This window comes from Doryrhamphus excisus, linkage group LG13 (genome assembly GCF_037039965.1).
Source record: "Doryrhamphus excisus strain RoL-2023G ecotype Guam linkage group LG13, RoL_Dexc_Guam_v1.1, whole genome shotgun sequence".
Classification (NCBI taxonomy): domain Eukaryota; kingdom Metazoa; phylum Chordata; class Actinopteri; order Syngnathiformes; family Syngnathidae; genus Doryrhamphus; species Doryrhamphus excisus.
Window position 1 is genome coordinate 8,195,507 of NC_136369.1, and position 14,867 is coordinate 8,210,373.

General features: G+C 40.9%; 2 protein-coding genes across 2 annotated transcripts; one reads left to right on the forward strand and one right to left on the reverse strand.

Moving 5' to 3' along the window:
- Positions 1–1,108: 1,108 nt before the first annotated feature.
- Positions 1,109–9,432, forward strand: usp8 (ubiquitin specific peptidase 8). The gene is made up of 19 exons (XM_058088598.2): positions 1,109–1,239; positions 1,811–1,974; positions 2,071–2,215; positions 2,309–2,394; positions 2,468–2,600; positions 3,018–3,054; positions 3,233–3,401; positions 3,579–3,741; positions 3,818–3,959; positions 4,151–4,410; positions 4,528–5,013; positions 6,167–6,241; positions 6,349–6,638; positions 6,889–7,110; positions 7,214–7,424; positions 7,897–8,133; positions 8,313–8,455; positions 8,619–8,751; positions 8,837–9,432. Exons 2-19 carry the CDS (start codon positions 1,871–1,873, stop codon positions 8,993–8,995), a joined length of 3,195 nt encoding a protein of 1,064 aa, XP_057944581.2. The 5' UTR covers positions 1,109–1,239; positions 1,811–1,870; the 3' UTR covers positions 8,996–9,432.
- A 54-nt stretch (positions 9,433–9,486) lies between these two features.
- On the reverse strand, positions 9,487–14,701 carry LOC131139225 (uncharacterized). Its single transcript, XM_078795661.1, has 7 exons — positions 13,476–14,701; positions 12,074–12,253; positions 11,497–11,709; positions 11,229–11,439; positions 10,991–11,133; positions 10,780–10,915; positions 9,487–10,708 (listed from the first exon to the last, which is right to left on the reverse strand). The coding sequence occupies exons 1-7, from the start codon at positions 14,699–14,701 to the stop codon at positions 10,520–10,522; spliced, it is 2,298 nt and encodes a 765-aa protein (XP_078651787.1). The 3' UTR covers positions 9,487–10,519.
- Positions 14,702–14,867: the final 166 nt, after the last annotated feature.

A 14,867-nucleotide genomic window follows, 5' to 3' on the forward strand; every position in this document is an offset into this window, starting at 1 on the left:
GTGTAGGCTTTGTGCTCTATTTGTATTTCCATGTTTGAAAGTCTGACCCTGATGAAAGCACTTGTACACATAATTGTGCAATCTAAGCTCCAGGTGCCCCCTTCTGACTTCAAAGTCTAAGTGCTTTATGATTCTGTTCTGTTGTTTTTTTTATTATTTTGACCAATACTGCACTTTATTAGAATTTGCATTACACAAGTCTACTTCCAAAGTTAAAAAAACATGAATTTGTCCAAGTGAGGCATCTCAAACAGGTCATTGTTGTGTAAAACTAGATGATTTCATTTGGGTTTGGATAAATCCTGCGACAAAGCATGATTTTTATAGATTCTGAATATATTTTTAGGATAGCTCACCCTCAATAGCTGAAGTAGCTGAGGTCACAGGTCAAATAACAATTGTTTATTTAAACATAATTTTGCCTTTATGCAAATATAGTATATACTGTAATGTATACAGATATACAGCACTTCTATTGTTCAAATAAACCTAACTATGATGTTCTGATTGCATTTTTGTTAACTGTACTGTCAATTTTAAGTAAAATTGTAACCACCAAACAAGCACAAAGGCAATCACTGTATAATAAGGCTAAATAAAACTGAAATATGTCAAATGACTCACCTGAGAAGACGCATTTTAATGCAGAGAGAAAAAGAAGGCCTTTTTAGTACGATACTGTTATCTAGTGGGGGGTTTCAGTATTGCTGTATTTTATAAAGCCTTCTCCTATTTGATGAACTGTATTGGTCATAGTATACTGATCATAAACACTAAGTTGTGTTTTCTTTCATCACTTTTGCTCTTTGCCATCTTGTAAAAAAAAACTGACGTTAATTCTTTAGATCAAACTTTGTGATTTCCTGTTTATCAGTGCAGTACTACTATCATATTGTTACTTAATGTTTAAGAACCCATGAGTGACAGAGCTAAGAAAAATATTCTTAACCTGTCCTGTGTGTTTTTATTTGAATTAGTTTAGATCAAGTAATAATTAGAAAGATATTTTATAATATGCGTATTATCATGAGTCTTACTTCGATGGTTGGCTCTCTTTTATGGCAAAAGGTTGTACTGTTCTGTATATTGTGGTAATAGCACAATAGCTCCAGAAGATGGCAGCAGAGTTAAGTAACGTGGTGGCATCGCCCACTAAGACTTTCAGAAGAAGAAGACGAAGACGGAATCAGGAATCAGCTGTCAAAAAAAGTCCACCGAAGAAAGAACGTATCAACAAAGGTAATTGGAATTAACAAAAGCTGATCTGTGAGAATATCTACATTTATTGGCGTTAAACGTTGAACCCAACAAAGCCAAGTGTGCTTACTACGGTTATTTTTCTGTCCGTGCTGTCTTCTAAGTAGCTCACATTAGCTATCACCTAACTGCGTGAGCTGACACTTTAGCTTGATAAACAACATAGCTAGGCTAGCTGGCTAACTTAGAACGCTAGAAGCTGACTTCTTTGCTTAGTGGTCGCGTTGAACCAATGCTTGACGTTTGAATAACTTAAATGAACGTGAATGGAGTTGTCATTCAGTAGACGGTGACGGCTAATGTTAGCACCAAACTATGTTTGTGTTGTCAAGTCCTGCAGCAACATACTATTAGTCCAAACAGGTGTAACACCAATATTCTGTGATGGTTACGTTTAGTCTTTAATACCTTTCATAGTCAAATGCTGTTAAACATTTACATTATGGTGATTGTGAGCTTACCCTGTTAGCTTGCATCACTCATCAGATGTCATGCAGAGCCGTATTTGTTTTAAAAAAAACAACAATGTTTTTGTTTGTGTTGTCGGTGCCAGGTATGTCGGAAGGAGTGCATTGATTCAACCTGTAAGGTCTGACTGAACACACCCGTCAAGATGCCTGCGGTGTCCACCGGGGCCAAGGACCTGTATTTGTCCACAAATCTCGGTGACCTCAATAAGAAGGCTGAAATCAAGCCAGACAAGACAAGCACAAGAAAGTATGTGATATCCATTAAGGTTACCTTACACTGCATTTGCTGTATAATCAGTGCTAAACACATTCACAATACTAATACCATCTTTCTGTGATGCAGCTATGTTCATAGTGCCTGCAAAATCTTCAAAGCGGCAGAGGAGTGTCGTATGGACAGAGATGAAGAGAAAGCTTATGTACTCTATATGAAGTATCTGACAGTATATGACCTTGTCAAGAAGAGACCAGACTTCAAGCAGCAGTCGGTATATATACTCGCCATGCTTACATTTGCATCTTTAGATTTTGGTGTGTTGGAAGTCTATTTTTATAATTCCTGTTTATTCCAATCTACAAAGGAGTATTACCTGAACATGCTTGGGACAAACAATTTCAAGAAAGCCATTGAAGAAGCCGAAAAACTTGCGGAAAGCCTCAAACTCAGGTCAGAAGGTTTGATGATGATCATATTGTTTAATGATCATATCTAATCCTCCGAATGGTGATATTCTGAAAAGGTATGAGGAATGTGAAGTCAGGCGAAAGCTGGATGAGAAGGAGAGACAAGTTGAGAAAGAGGGAATGGAAGAAAAAACAGAGAAAAGTCTTCCTCCCAAATCATCATCAGAAATCAAGATGGACAACAATAAGGTAGTGCTATGTAAAATGACACGTAAAATGACAGTATCATTTTACGTGGGTGAAGGAATACTCAAATACAAGTTGGAGAGACTTCATTTAGATGGCATAGATAAACCTAAGCTTAACAACAGTGATGTATTTTGCTTATTTTAAGTAAAATTAATTAAAAGCTGAGTTGTTAAAGGGGAACTGCACTTTTTAAGAATTTTGCCCATCATTTACAATCCCTATGCGAAACATGAACACATACTTGTATCACTTTTCTGTGTATTATAACGCAAGAAAACGAGTTAATGAGCTAGCTAACAATGTCATTGTGTTATGAATGTATATTGTTTTACTGAAATCTTAATATGCATTTGAGCTCGGGACTTTTCAGTAAAATGCACATTTCTTTTTCTTAACCTAAATTATTGTGACTGTCAGGTAAAAGAAGAAAAAGATGAGCTGAAGAACGCAGACGGTAAGCAGATGATGTCGTGATTCAATGTTCAATTAAATAGATTGCTCTATTAGAGATATGGTAGTAAAGTGTTAATTTCAGATGCCCCTGCCTCTCCATTGGCTTGTGGCCATTCCAGATTGTTGACATTTTTCTGCCATGTGTCACTTCAATGACCTTACAGTACCTGTTATTGCAGCAGTGACACGTGGGGGCATCACAGCGGAGAAACTTTTCCACATGATGACAGACCAGATGATTACTTTAATTGTCATGGATGCACGGAACCAGAGAGACTTTGAGGAGTCTCACATTCAAGTTCCATCACAGGCCTGCATCAGTGTGCCTGAGGAAGCCATCAGTCCAGGGTATGTGAGAGGAGGAGCATATAAAAAATAAATAGCTTGATTTTAGTTCCTGTCAATTGAGACTGTTATTATTTCTTGTATGTTGAGGCAAATATGATGCAACAAATACAAAAATGGTGCATTATTTAATCCTGTCTCCTGTATTTGAATCAAAATTGAGTTTGATTGATTTTTCAGGATCACTGTGAATCAGATTGAAGAAAAGCTTCCAGAGGTGTCCAAAGAACAGTGGAAAAGGCGTGGATCTGTGGATTATTTAGTCCTGTTAGACTGGTTTAACTCTGTTACGGATCTTACACTGGGCACTACATTGCGGAGCCTTAAAGATGCTCTGTACAAGGTAATTACGTTGTCAATTTAAGATGTGACCAACCATCTGTGGTCTAATTTAATCCTGAATAATTCTGACACTACAGTGGGACAGTATAACCATCTTGAGGAGTGAGCCACTGGTGTTGGAAGGAGGCTATGAGAACTGGCTGTTGTTTTACCCAATGTACACAACCAATGCTAAAGTCCGCCCTCCTCGAGAAATCATTACCAACACCCTGCCTCAGTGTGAGTATCATCAGCCAAACTGATGCTTTGGCATCAAAAATAAACATTGTTCACAATGTACTAACTTAATAGTGAACCCTTATCGTGAGAATTTAAGTAATGAGATTTACTACATGTTTGTTAGTCCAGTTTTTACCCAGGTTTCGAGTGCAATAATTGTCTAAGGTTGATTATTGTTATGTTTTTAACAGTAAACTTTAGTTACCCATCTCTTGAGGAACCAAAGTCTCCTACTCCACCTCAGCCAGAACCAGAGCCAAAAGAACCCACCGCTCCCTTACTAGTGAATGGAGTTGCTCCAACCAAAGCGCCCACAACTACAGCTACTGTAGCTGCAGAAAGACTACCAGACAGAGTTGACTTTTCTCACTTAAATTCTGTGGTGGAACTAAGCAAGAAAGGACCTTTGACATCCAGCCAACCTTCTGCCACATCCAAGGCCGCACCACAGGTATGATTGGTCTTTTCCAACCTTTGGGTTGGAGATGTACATAAGTGACCAACTCCCAACTGGACTTGATTGTTGAACTTGCTCCACTCATGTTATCATTTTATCTTCCTGTCACAGTTTGACCGCACAAAGAAGCCCTCAATCCGCTTCTCAGAGGAGCCTAAGAGCTTAAATGGGCCCGACAAAGACTCCAGCAAGAACATGCCAAATGTTCCTGACCGCTCAGCCAAACCAGCCTTCAACATTTCTTTGTCTGAAGAAGATGAAAGTCGGATGCACTCTGAGGTGGTGGCATCCAAGGAGAAAGCCAGGCAAGAACAGGAGAAACGCGTTCAGGAGCATCAACAAGAGGAGGAGAGGCGGGACAAGGAGCTGAAAGAGAAGCTTGAAAAGGAAGCGCTTGATAAGAAAAAGAAGGAAGAGGAAGAGAATAGACATCAAGAGAAAAAGAGACTGGAGAGACAGAAGGCAGAGGAAGAGGAGGATAAAGAGAACCAGGTGTGGGAAGACAAAGACAGAGGAAGAGAGCAAAACTCTGACGCACCAACAAAGAGTATGTCTCTAGACGCGCCTTCACACAACCATGTCGTCAGTGAAATAAAGGTGAGTTGCTCTTCACATCACATCTCATACATTAGGTGGACACAATTATTAGGACATCAGATCATTCCATCTATGGGAAAATGGAAAAAACTAATGGCAGATTCTGTTCTTGGGTCATTCCAAGTGTTGTAGTAGTAGCAGTAGTTCCCAAACTTTTACAGTGTGTTCACTGTTTTGTCCTCTCGCGATGGCTATGGTTTAGGTCTGCATGTTCATTCCATACCAAACTAGAAGGGAAAGTTTGACGATCACGGTAAAACAGTATCTGTCCCGAAGTCCATTTGCTTAACATTGATGTGTGATATAAATAGAACATTTTGTAACATTGTTAGGAGCAACAAGTGGTTGGGTTTGTAAATATTGTGTGATTTGGGCGCATGTGCATGTATGAGTGTGTTTACTACGATTCCCAAGTGTCCTTTTGTGATGCACCTGAATGCATCATTCTTAGCTAAAGCTAGCTCAGCATTGACAGCAGTTTGCTACTTGTTTAGTATGAAATGTCCATTATCAGCCTGGAATCTTTCCATGGTGTCCCAATTCTAAATGAAGCTCTACCCCCTTCTTAATAGTGTTCAATATACATAGAACGAAAGGTAAAGTCGCATTTTCAGGTGAATCTCTGCTCAAAGTGACAGGTTTTCACCGCTGCGCCATGCAGGGATCAACTGGAACATCAATATAAATGAAATCTTCAAGATGAAACACTCTTAATGCCCAAAATAGCCATTCAAACGTATTTGTTGATATGATGCACACAGAGTATTGAATAGATTTACACTCTCTTTCCTGCTCCCATCTCCTCATGCTGTGAGGCGTTCAGACACACTCCTGATTGTGAGTGTTAGGCGCTAATTGTTTTATTTCATTTTTATTCATATTTCATTTTATTTTAATTGAATGAATGAAATAGCAATACAGCTCCATACTGTATATACTGTTTCTTGAAAATATGTATTTTCACAATAATAAATCATAAGCATCAGTTCTTAATTGGGAATTACACAATGTGTGATTCAAAATGTAAACACAGACTTTACAGAGTATATACTGCATAAATACTGGTTATCGCTGTTCTGAGAGGGTCACACAAAAACAACTAAATTGCATTCTCTACTATAAAGTAAAGTTGACAAGTGTTTTTATTCCACAGAGAGAGCCACTGACGAGAGCAAGAAGTGAAGAAATGGGAAGAAGTGTGCCGGGCCTGCCAGATGGTTGGATGAAGGTACCATGTGACACTATTTAGTATGCAGTACAAAAACTTTCAAATCAATTTTTTAATGTACCTAATTTATTTCTAAGTGCTTAATAGTCACATCTTTTCTCATGTAGTTCCTTGACACTGTTACCGGAACCTTCCGATATTACCATTCCCCAACCAACCGCGTCCACCTGTACCCGCCTGAGGTCACTGTTCCGACACCACCAGCTGTGGAGCAGAAACCACCGCGACCAGCTGTGCCACCATCCAATGTGGAGAAAGAGCAGGAGCGGGAACAGTCCAAACTAAAGCGATCCTACTCTTCTCCAGACATTAGCCAAGACCTGAGAGAGGAAGCCCAGAAGAAGACTTCTGCCCCAACTCCCGCTGCCGCCATACCGACCATCAACAGAGAAACCAAGTAAGGCACACAAGCGTTTGGCTATTCTCCAGTCCGCTAGACATAAAATGGTAAAAAGGTAGTGTCAGATTTTGTGTCAGAGGACTGTTGACATATTTTGCTGAAGATTCCAAGTTCTACAAAGAATGCACAAATACCTATAAATACCCAAATATGTGCATTTTTTCTTGTGCGAAACAATATGCTTTTTTGTGGAATAATTGTAGGTTTTTTTTGTCCTTTTAACATTGTTTTCATGTTATTTCTTCAGACCATCCAGTGCTAAAGTCTATTCTAAAGTGGAACTTGCACGACCCTCAGCTGCCAAAATTCGCAGCCTGAATCCAACATTTGGAGGCTTAGGTTCAAGTTTAACTGGCCTTCGTAATCTTGGCAACACTTGCTACATGAACTCCATCTTGCAGTGTCTGTGTAACACTCCAGCCATGGCGGAGTACTTCAACAACAATTATTACCTGGAAGACATAAATCGGTGAGTACATCTACATGCACGGCAGACATATTAGGGGTTGACTATAATATTAATTAAGACATGTTAATCAGCATTTTTCCTTCCTGTTTTTGTGTTCTGACAGGTCTAACATTCTTGGCCATAAAGGTGAAGTGGCAGAGGAATTTGGTGTGATCATGAAGGCGCTGTGGGCTGGTCTGTACAAGTGCATCAGTCCACGGGACTTTAAGACCACCATAGGAAAGATCAATGATCAGTTTGCTGGTTACGACCAGCAAGACTCTCAGGAGTTGCTGCTCTTTCTCATGGATGGACTCCATGAGGACCTCAATAAGGTAGAGCCATATAATATCTTGCGATATTTTTGGTTCTTTTACTTTTCTTTTCTTTCCATCTCATTCTTGTAATGTAACTCATAAAGTAACAATGCTCTCTGTCAATCAGTGGACACACTCAAAGCCATACTACCGCAACTGCTTTCTGAGACAAAGTAGTGCAATGGTCAGATAGTTTGGGACACTTTTCAGTGGAAACCTTGCAAGATGCGGTTTACCATATGAGAAATAAAGGGAACTGTAGCCTCATTCAATATTATCAAATGTTAACATGGCTGCATGTTAGTGATCCTGAAATATATATACTTATGGCTAAAATACAAGCATATATTGAATAAAAAAAATAAATAAATCAATATTCAGAATTTTTTTGAGTTGAGTTTAAATCTGCCTGCTGCAGTTTTAGGGGTTTGCAATATAGCGGTGCAGTATATGTTTACTAACACTCCGTGTGTTTTGTTTGTGTTGTCAGGCGGACAACAGGAAGCGGTACAAAGAGGAGGAAAATGACCACCTGGATGATCAGATGGCAGCAGATCTGGCCTGGAACAAACACAAGCTGCTGAACGAGTCCATCATCGTGGCACTCTTCCAGGGCCAGTTCAAGTCCACTGTGCAGTGTCAGACTTGCCACCGCAAGTCTCGAACCTTTGAGACCTTCATGTACCTTTCTCTGTCTCTGGCCTCCACCAGCAAGTGCTCCCTGCAGGTTAGTTACATTTGTAGCCTGAATTTGTATTCTTCTGTTTGTGCTCTGTGCGCATTGACTGTAGTCATCGAGAAAGACTTTTTTTCGTTTTTTTTCCACCAACAAGGAAATATTTCTTGATCCTTCCGCTTAAGTTTCAATTGAAGTAAATAAACATTAGAAAATGTATTGCATCCCAGGATTGTCTGAGGATGTTCTCCAAGGAGGAGAGGCTGACTGATAACAACAAGGTCTTCTGTCGGCACTGCAAAGCGCACAGAGATTCTACAAAGAAACTGGAGATCTGGAAGGTCCCCCCACTTCTCCTGGTGCACCTGAAGCGGTCTGTAGTGACTTGTCTCTTTTGTTAATTTAAAATTGTTTTGACTGAGATTAAATACCGGGCCTTGACGTTTTACATTTGATGATTTCATCATCATGCACTGAGCTTTCAACTTGGACCTCTGCTGTGTGCTTTTTCTACACATTCCTTGTTATCCTTACAGCTTCTCCTACGAGGGTCGATGGAAACAGAAGCTGCAGACCTCTGTAGATTTCCCTTTAGACACTCTGGACTTATCCCAGTATGTCATCGGACCTAAGCAGAACCTGAAGAGATATAACCTGTTTAGCGTTTCTGTGAGTAGATCTCAAATAAGTCTGTTGGGGAACAATGTGTATACATGTTTGCATGCACTTATTTCTTTGTTGTTTCATTTTCCAGAACCATTACGGAGGTTTGGATGGTGGCCATTACACTGCCTACTGTAAGAATGCCTTCAAGCAGCGCTGGTACAAGTTCGATGATCATGAGGTTTCAGAAATCTCCACCTCTTCTGTCAAGTCTTCTGCTGCCTACATTTTGTTTTATTCCACCCTGTGATGGAGCTTCTGGACCTGAAGACCATGCGACACCAACCGAGATGGTTGTCTTTTTCTTCAAGAAAGCCACAGTTGGGGGGCTCATGATGTCCCATCATGGATCTGATGGCTGAGGTATCTGTCTGGAGAAAGGTGCACAGGCACGTTGTGCAATGCTTCCGCCACTAGAGGACCCTATAGCTGTGACAACATGCCTACTGCTCATATTTCCGGTCTAGAGGCTACAAGTATGTCATCCTGACTCCACCCTGTGTGGATTCATTGTGGGGCAGAGAGCTGCTTCCAGGCTTCTCACTTGTTGCAGTTAACATGAATGGCTGGATTGCAGAAGTGTGTGAACATCTTGCTAACACCTACAGTACATGGCGTATACATACTTAACAATGCTGATGTTGCACTTTTCAAAATGTAAATATTTGAGTACATTTTTATTTGTTACTTGACCAATTTTTGTTGTTGTTGACCGTAGCAGCCATATTAATCACACCATGGTCGTTGCATTAGGTGCTACACTTGCTAGCTGCCTAATGTCTTGCATCGTTAAAGAGGACCTATCATGATTTTCCATATTGTCTATATCATGTACAACAGGTTCGCGATAGGCTGGTGCTGAGACAAGTTGGCCAATCAGAGGACACTAGCCTTAAGAACTTTGAACCTGACGGGCATACATGAAGTGCCAGACAGTGCAAGAGAAATAGGGAACATTTTGAAACTGTGAATCATGCAACACTACTCGAGCGGGCTCTCAGAAGAGCTGCTGATTAGCATAATAGGTCCTCTTTAATGCTATGGAAACAGACTGAGTATGAGTATTCACATTTGCATAATGTTGAAGGATCGGCGGGAACTGTGATGGTTGTGTGTTCATGTTAATTACATTGTTACACTTACATAATATGCAATCAGTAGAGGTATGTAGAACACAATAGCTTATCAATCAATACGCAATGTGGAATGCTTTAAATTGGTGCAGATTTAGAGATCTCTTCTGACCTTTTATCCAGCCAACGACAGAAAATTCTGTTCTTATGTTAGTTTGAAGCCATATTGACATTGTTAACAAAAGGAAAATCAAGGTGTTTAAAAAATTGGGCTAATTTTGATCAAATATCAAATTTCTAGATTGTGAAATGAACATGTATCTGGTTGATCTAGTTATGTCTTCAGTACTGATCACATATGAGACTAACATTGACATGATTCATTAGGTCAGCATTAACTGAACTAAACACAAGCACAAAGTTTGGTGAAATGGACCAGAAAGGGGAAGTGCAGGCATTTCACTTGCTCATTCGAACACTTTTCTCGCCTAGCATGAGACTCAAACATCTTTATTTTCTTGTAAATGTTGATTTCTCAATGCTTTCAAATCTTTCAGTATAACAAATATATTAAAGTCAAACAACTTACATGCCTATTTATTAAAACTGATTTGAATTTGTGGTTGTGATTGTAGAAATGGTGCCATTAGAGAGATGCAAAGTTAGGAAATAATTCCTCTGTGTGTATCAGCATGACCTTTTTAAAGTCCGAGAATCTTTGGTTTACGAAATGGTTTGCGGCTATAAAGCAGGATGTAGGCGTCTGCCGATTGCACATGGCTGTCTGGGATTTCTCGGACTGCAGAGTCATCAAAACAGTGCCACGTTTGGGTCAGGGTGCTGTGGCACAGAGCTGTGTAGTGACCCATGTTCAGTTGACCCGCATGGTTCTGCAGACAGAGGAGTTGTACTTCAATGCCCCGGCACACAAAACAACCCCTAAAAGATATGGTGCACTTACCACAACCGCATAGAGACGATAGGAGGAATATGAGGTGTTCTGTGCTGAGCTGGACAGAAAAAAGCCAAGATCAAGTTTCATAGAGAAGGCGACATTCGTCCTCAGTTTCACTTGGTTCTTTCCTTTACAACCAAACCTGAAGAACACAGCAATGAGTCCAACTGAGATGCAACAACATACAAGCTACTTCTGTAGTCACTTTCCTACCAACCGTTTCAGGTGCAGCATGAGGATTTCTGGGGGTTTGTCCAAAAAAGTGAGAACTGCAGTTTCTCTCCTCAGCTCACAGGCTGAACAAAGCATCTTCTCTGCCCCTGTCAGGAGAGTCTTCTCAAAGAACAGAGACAAGCAGTCCTGCACAAGATGGGTATGAGACCTGTTATTTCCCCTTGAATCTTACCAAAACATTTTGGACAGTAGTATGGACAGAACACCAAAGCTCAGGGCACCTGAATGGAGCACTTGCTGGTGTGTGTGGGAATGGGTAAGGAGAGCACCGTGAAGGTCTGCATGCTGTGGGCTTGATGGTCACACTCCATGCACACCGTCATGTAGCTCAGCTGGCCTTCAAACAACTTGGTCACAATGGTGGACTCCCCCAGTATAGAAGCATAGTTTTGGTCTCGCCTGAACTGCTGCTTGGAGAAGCGGATCTTACACCTCCCAACCTTTTAAAAGCACACTAAAGTCACCAAAGTGAACTATTTGAGAACATACAATGAAAAGAATCTAACCTTTTTCATGTCGTCATGGAGCTTGTTGAAGAGGAGGAGCAGGAGCTCTTGGGCATCCTGTTGGGAGTGGTTGTTGAATTGGGGCAGAATGGAGCACAGCACTGTCCTGGCCTCCACTGGGGCACAGCTGGAGCTCCTCCCCAGCCACATCTGCTCCAAGAGGCGTACAAACACCTGGGTCACCTGACACTTGGCCCTGCACAGATATAGAATGAGTGGCTTCGTCTCACTAGATGGCGCTGTTTCCCTCTTTTCCTACTATGTAAGTAATCTTCACTAGCTTGGTTACTCATAGATTTATATACAAATCAGCGATTGAATCAATATACTTAACTTTTCTTGTAATCCTTTAAGTGTTTTTGTGTGTAAAGAAATACGTCAGTCGTGTATAAAGAAAATACTGTATATGCATCATGAATGCTTTGTATTTTCAGTGCAATTTTCTCTAGTTGAAAGATGATTAGGAACTAAAGAAGCACATCACAATGTATGGGAGTACTGTAGTTTTTGTCCCACTACATTTTAAACAAACAGCCACTATCAGTAGGGGGGTTCCTCACCGTGCCAGCTCTTTGCGGGTGTCCTGATGCAGGAGGTGCTCCACAAGGGGCACCGTGGAACAAACACACTGTAACACAGCGTTCAAGTAGCAGAAGTTCCCAGTGTTGTCCAATCCACACACACCTGGTCGATCCCATCCTTGATATCTGGCTGCTGCAGAGCTCAGTCGATTTTCACTGCTTTTTGTGTTTTTTCTATTGGAGTAAGAAGAAAAGATTTGAACGAGGTACTCTTTTAGAAAATGTCATGATTAACAAAATAATTCAAAAATATAGAAAAATAGAATCTGTATCGGTATTGGCAACACCTTTCCAGTATTGTACAGCATTTACTTGGTCTCAGATACCAAAATTTGCGGTATCGCCCACCTCAAGAAAGCACCGCAGCAAACCACTCTTGGCAGAGAGGCCGTTCAGTCAAGTCATTGAAAGGTAAAGTTATGACCGAAGTTATTATCCGAAGCTTTAAAGCATATATGTTCCATACTGTCTGCAATTAACCTTGAAATTGTGTCTGTCAGTCAAATAAGTTAGCTCAAGCAAGCTAGTTTGATGGCGGGTGACTATTAGCTGTTAGCTTTATGAAGTAGCTAATAAGATAGCATCGCCAATATATGATTATAATGATAATAATATATTAACAATGACAATGCTAATCCTCTACCAGTTTGCCAAATATATAATAATATTTCTTAGCCAAATATAAGCACAGCTGATAACTAATTTACCAGTATGTTCTATAACTACTGGGGAATTTTGGTTAGCCTTATTAAATTGTTCCAGAGGGTCTGACTCTTAACTTGACCAGTTCATTTGTTCCAGAAAGTTGTTCCATGTTAACTCAAGGTATGACACGTACAGAAAACAATTGAAAATGCTTATAAATACATACAAATGACAGAGAGGAATAAATGTTGTGTCTTTGTGAACAAGCACGTCTTCAATGAAGGGAATAATACCTCAAAGCGTTAATTTATCCCTTTCATTTCTTTGAATTTAGAATTGTTTTATGCATATATTCCTATAAAATTTTGTTTTTTTTTTTTACTTTTTTCCACTATAAATATAGTTAGAATGTTGTATTCTCGTTTTAAACGATGCCAAAGTTTCAGATAATGAGGTTTGCACATTTGGATGTACATCATAAAAGAAGTTTGGGATGGTCCAAAATGCTCTGTTTCAGGCATCAGGCATCAGGCATCGGATTCAGGATGCAACACATATGGTTGTGTGTTAAAAGCGGCCATTTTAAAAAGATGAATTGAACTTCTAAAAGTTAGCGGCACAAAGCTGAAGTCTTTCTATGCACTCAGGAGTGTGACCAACCACAGCAGAGTGGGCGTGCCTTGAGGCAATACAAAGTAGCTGAAAAATGAAAATAATAGGTCCCTTTAAAGAGAACTAGACCAACCTTTCCTTGTGGTGATTTGTCAGACTTGCCATCGCTTTGTATGATGTGCTGTTGAGCTGAGGCAGGACAGGCACTCGGGCGCCATGGTCCAAAGCCAGCTGAGAAGCTAGAGTTCTGCTGAACTGTGTCAACTGGACCTGCCTGCACGAGCTCTGCAGGGTGTGTAGCACAAAAGTGTTTATGTAGATAGTGTGTATCGTCACCCAGAGGCCGAGAAGGAGCATGTCAGCTTGTGATCCTCTTAGGTCAGATACTGAATAAAGAAGAGCTGGTCCTGTCCAGCCTTGGAGATGAGCTGCAAGTAGGGATAGTTGATCCTCAGTGGCACATTGAAGGCTGGAGGTGTTCTGTGGAAATGAACATAACTCCATCGACTTCCTTTTCTGTGGTTGATAAAACTGTATCTTGACTCCAGAGTCCAAGAAAATGTCAACAAGCTTGCCCTCCATCCAGGCGGAGGTGTCCAACCACAGATGATGGCAGTGGCCGTAAAAAGGTCTAAGCAGGTGCTCCACCACTTGTAAAACTACAGGTTTCCTACTGCGTCTGCGGAGATGTTCAGGAACATACAGGTGCATGTTACAGATGAAGCCTGAGCCTATGTCACAAAGGATGGCGAGATGAAGAGAACAGGGCCCCTGCTGGTAACAAAGTTTGTATTTCTTCACAGCCAGGTTCCCACCAGGTGTATATAACGCCTGGTAACGCTTAGTCACATGGTTACAGAAGGCAGACAAAGTATCCAGCTTGTCTTCATCTTCTAGTCGGCTCAAATACAAAAGGCTGCTGTGGAAGCAGTTTCTCTTGAGGACACACTTCCATCCTTCTAATTTGAGGCTTAACTCACACTCTCCAACAGAAAGACCGTCCTGCAGAATGATGGAGAAGCAAGTTAGCATCTCAGCATACTCCTCCTCAGATAGGTCAATGCCTTGCTCTTTGCTCTGAGTGTGTGACAACTTCAGCGTAGCACCTCTTCTCATCAGCTCCCGCATGGCTCCTCTGTCCAGCACCTCCAGAAGAAGCTCTCGGGCCGTGTAGTACACCTGGTAAGCCGGACCCATCTGAGTCCTGCTAAAAGGCTTTACTTTCTTGAACTTGAAGATGTTAGGCAGACACAGGCTGTCTCTGCGAGAGTCTCCGTGCAGCTCCTCCACTAGGTGGCACTCCTCTGACATCCAGCAGCATTCCTTGACTGACAAAGCCTTGGCCTCCATTGTATTCTTACTGTGCTAAGAAGAAAACATGCTAATACATTGAGCTGTTCAGCTCTGATGTCCACATGTGTTAAGGACTGATGCCATAATGCTGGTGTGTGAGGAGCTTGTTTTACAGTGTAAGGGGCTAAGCAAGCAAATGCAATACACAGGGGGCAGTTGTCTT

What these genes read in the sequence shown, in the direction of transcription:
- LOC131139225 (XM_078795661.1), bottom strand. Translation starts at nt 14,701, where the DNA reads ATGGAGGCCAAGGCTTTGTCAGTCAAGGAATGCTGCTGGATGTCAGAG. An exon ending in ACCCGCAAAGAGCTGGCACG is followed by an intron (nt 11,710 to 12,073) that starts GTGAGGAACCCC and finishes ATATCTGTGCAG; the next exon opens with GGCCAAGTGTCAGGTGACCC. An exon ending in CTCATGCTGCACCTGAAACG is followed by an intron (nt 10,916 to 10,990) that starts GTTGGTAGGAAA and finishes TGTGTTCTTCAG; the next exon opens with GTTTGGTTGTAAAGGAAAGA.
- usp8 (XM_058088598.2), top strand. Translation starts at nt 1,871, where the DNA reads ATGCCTGCGGTGTCCACCGGGGCCAAGGACCTGTATTTGTCCACAAAT. An exon ending in TTAAAGATGCTCTGTACAAG is followed by an intron (nt 3,742 to 3,817) that starts GTAATTACGTTG and finishes CTGACACTACAG; the next exon opens with TGGGACAGTATAACCATCTT. An exon ending in TACCTGGAAGACATAAATCG is followed by an intron (nt 7,111 to 7,213) that starts GTGAGTACATCT and finishes GTGTTCTGACAG; the next exon opens with GTCTAACATTCTTGGCCATA.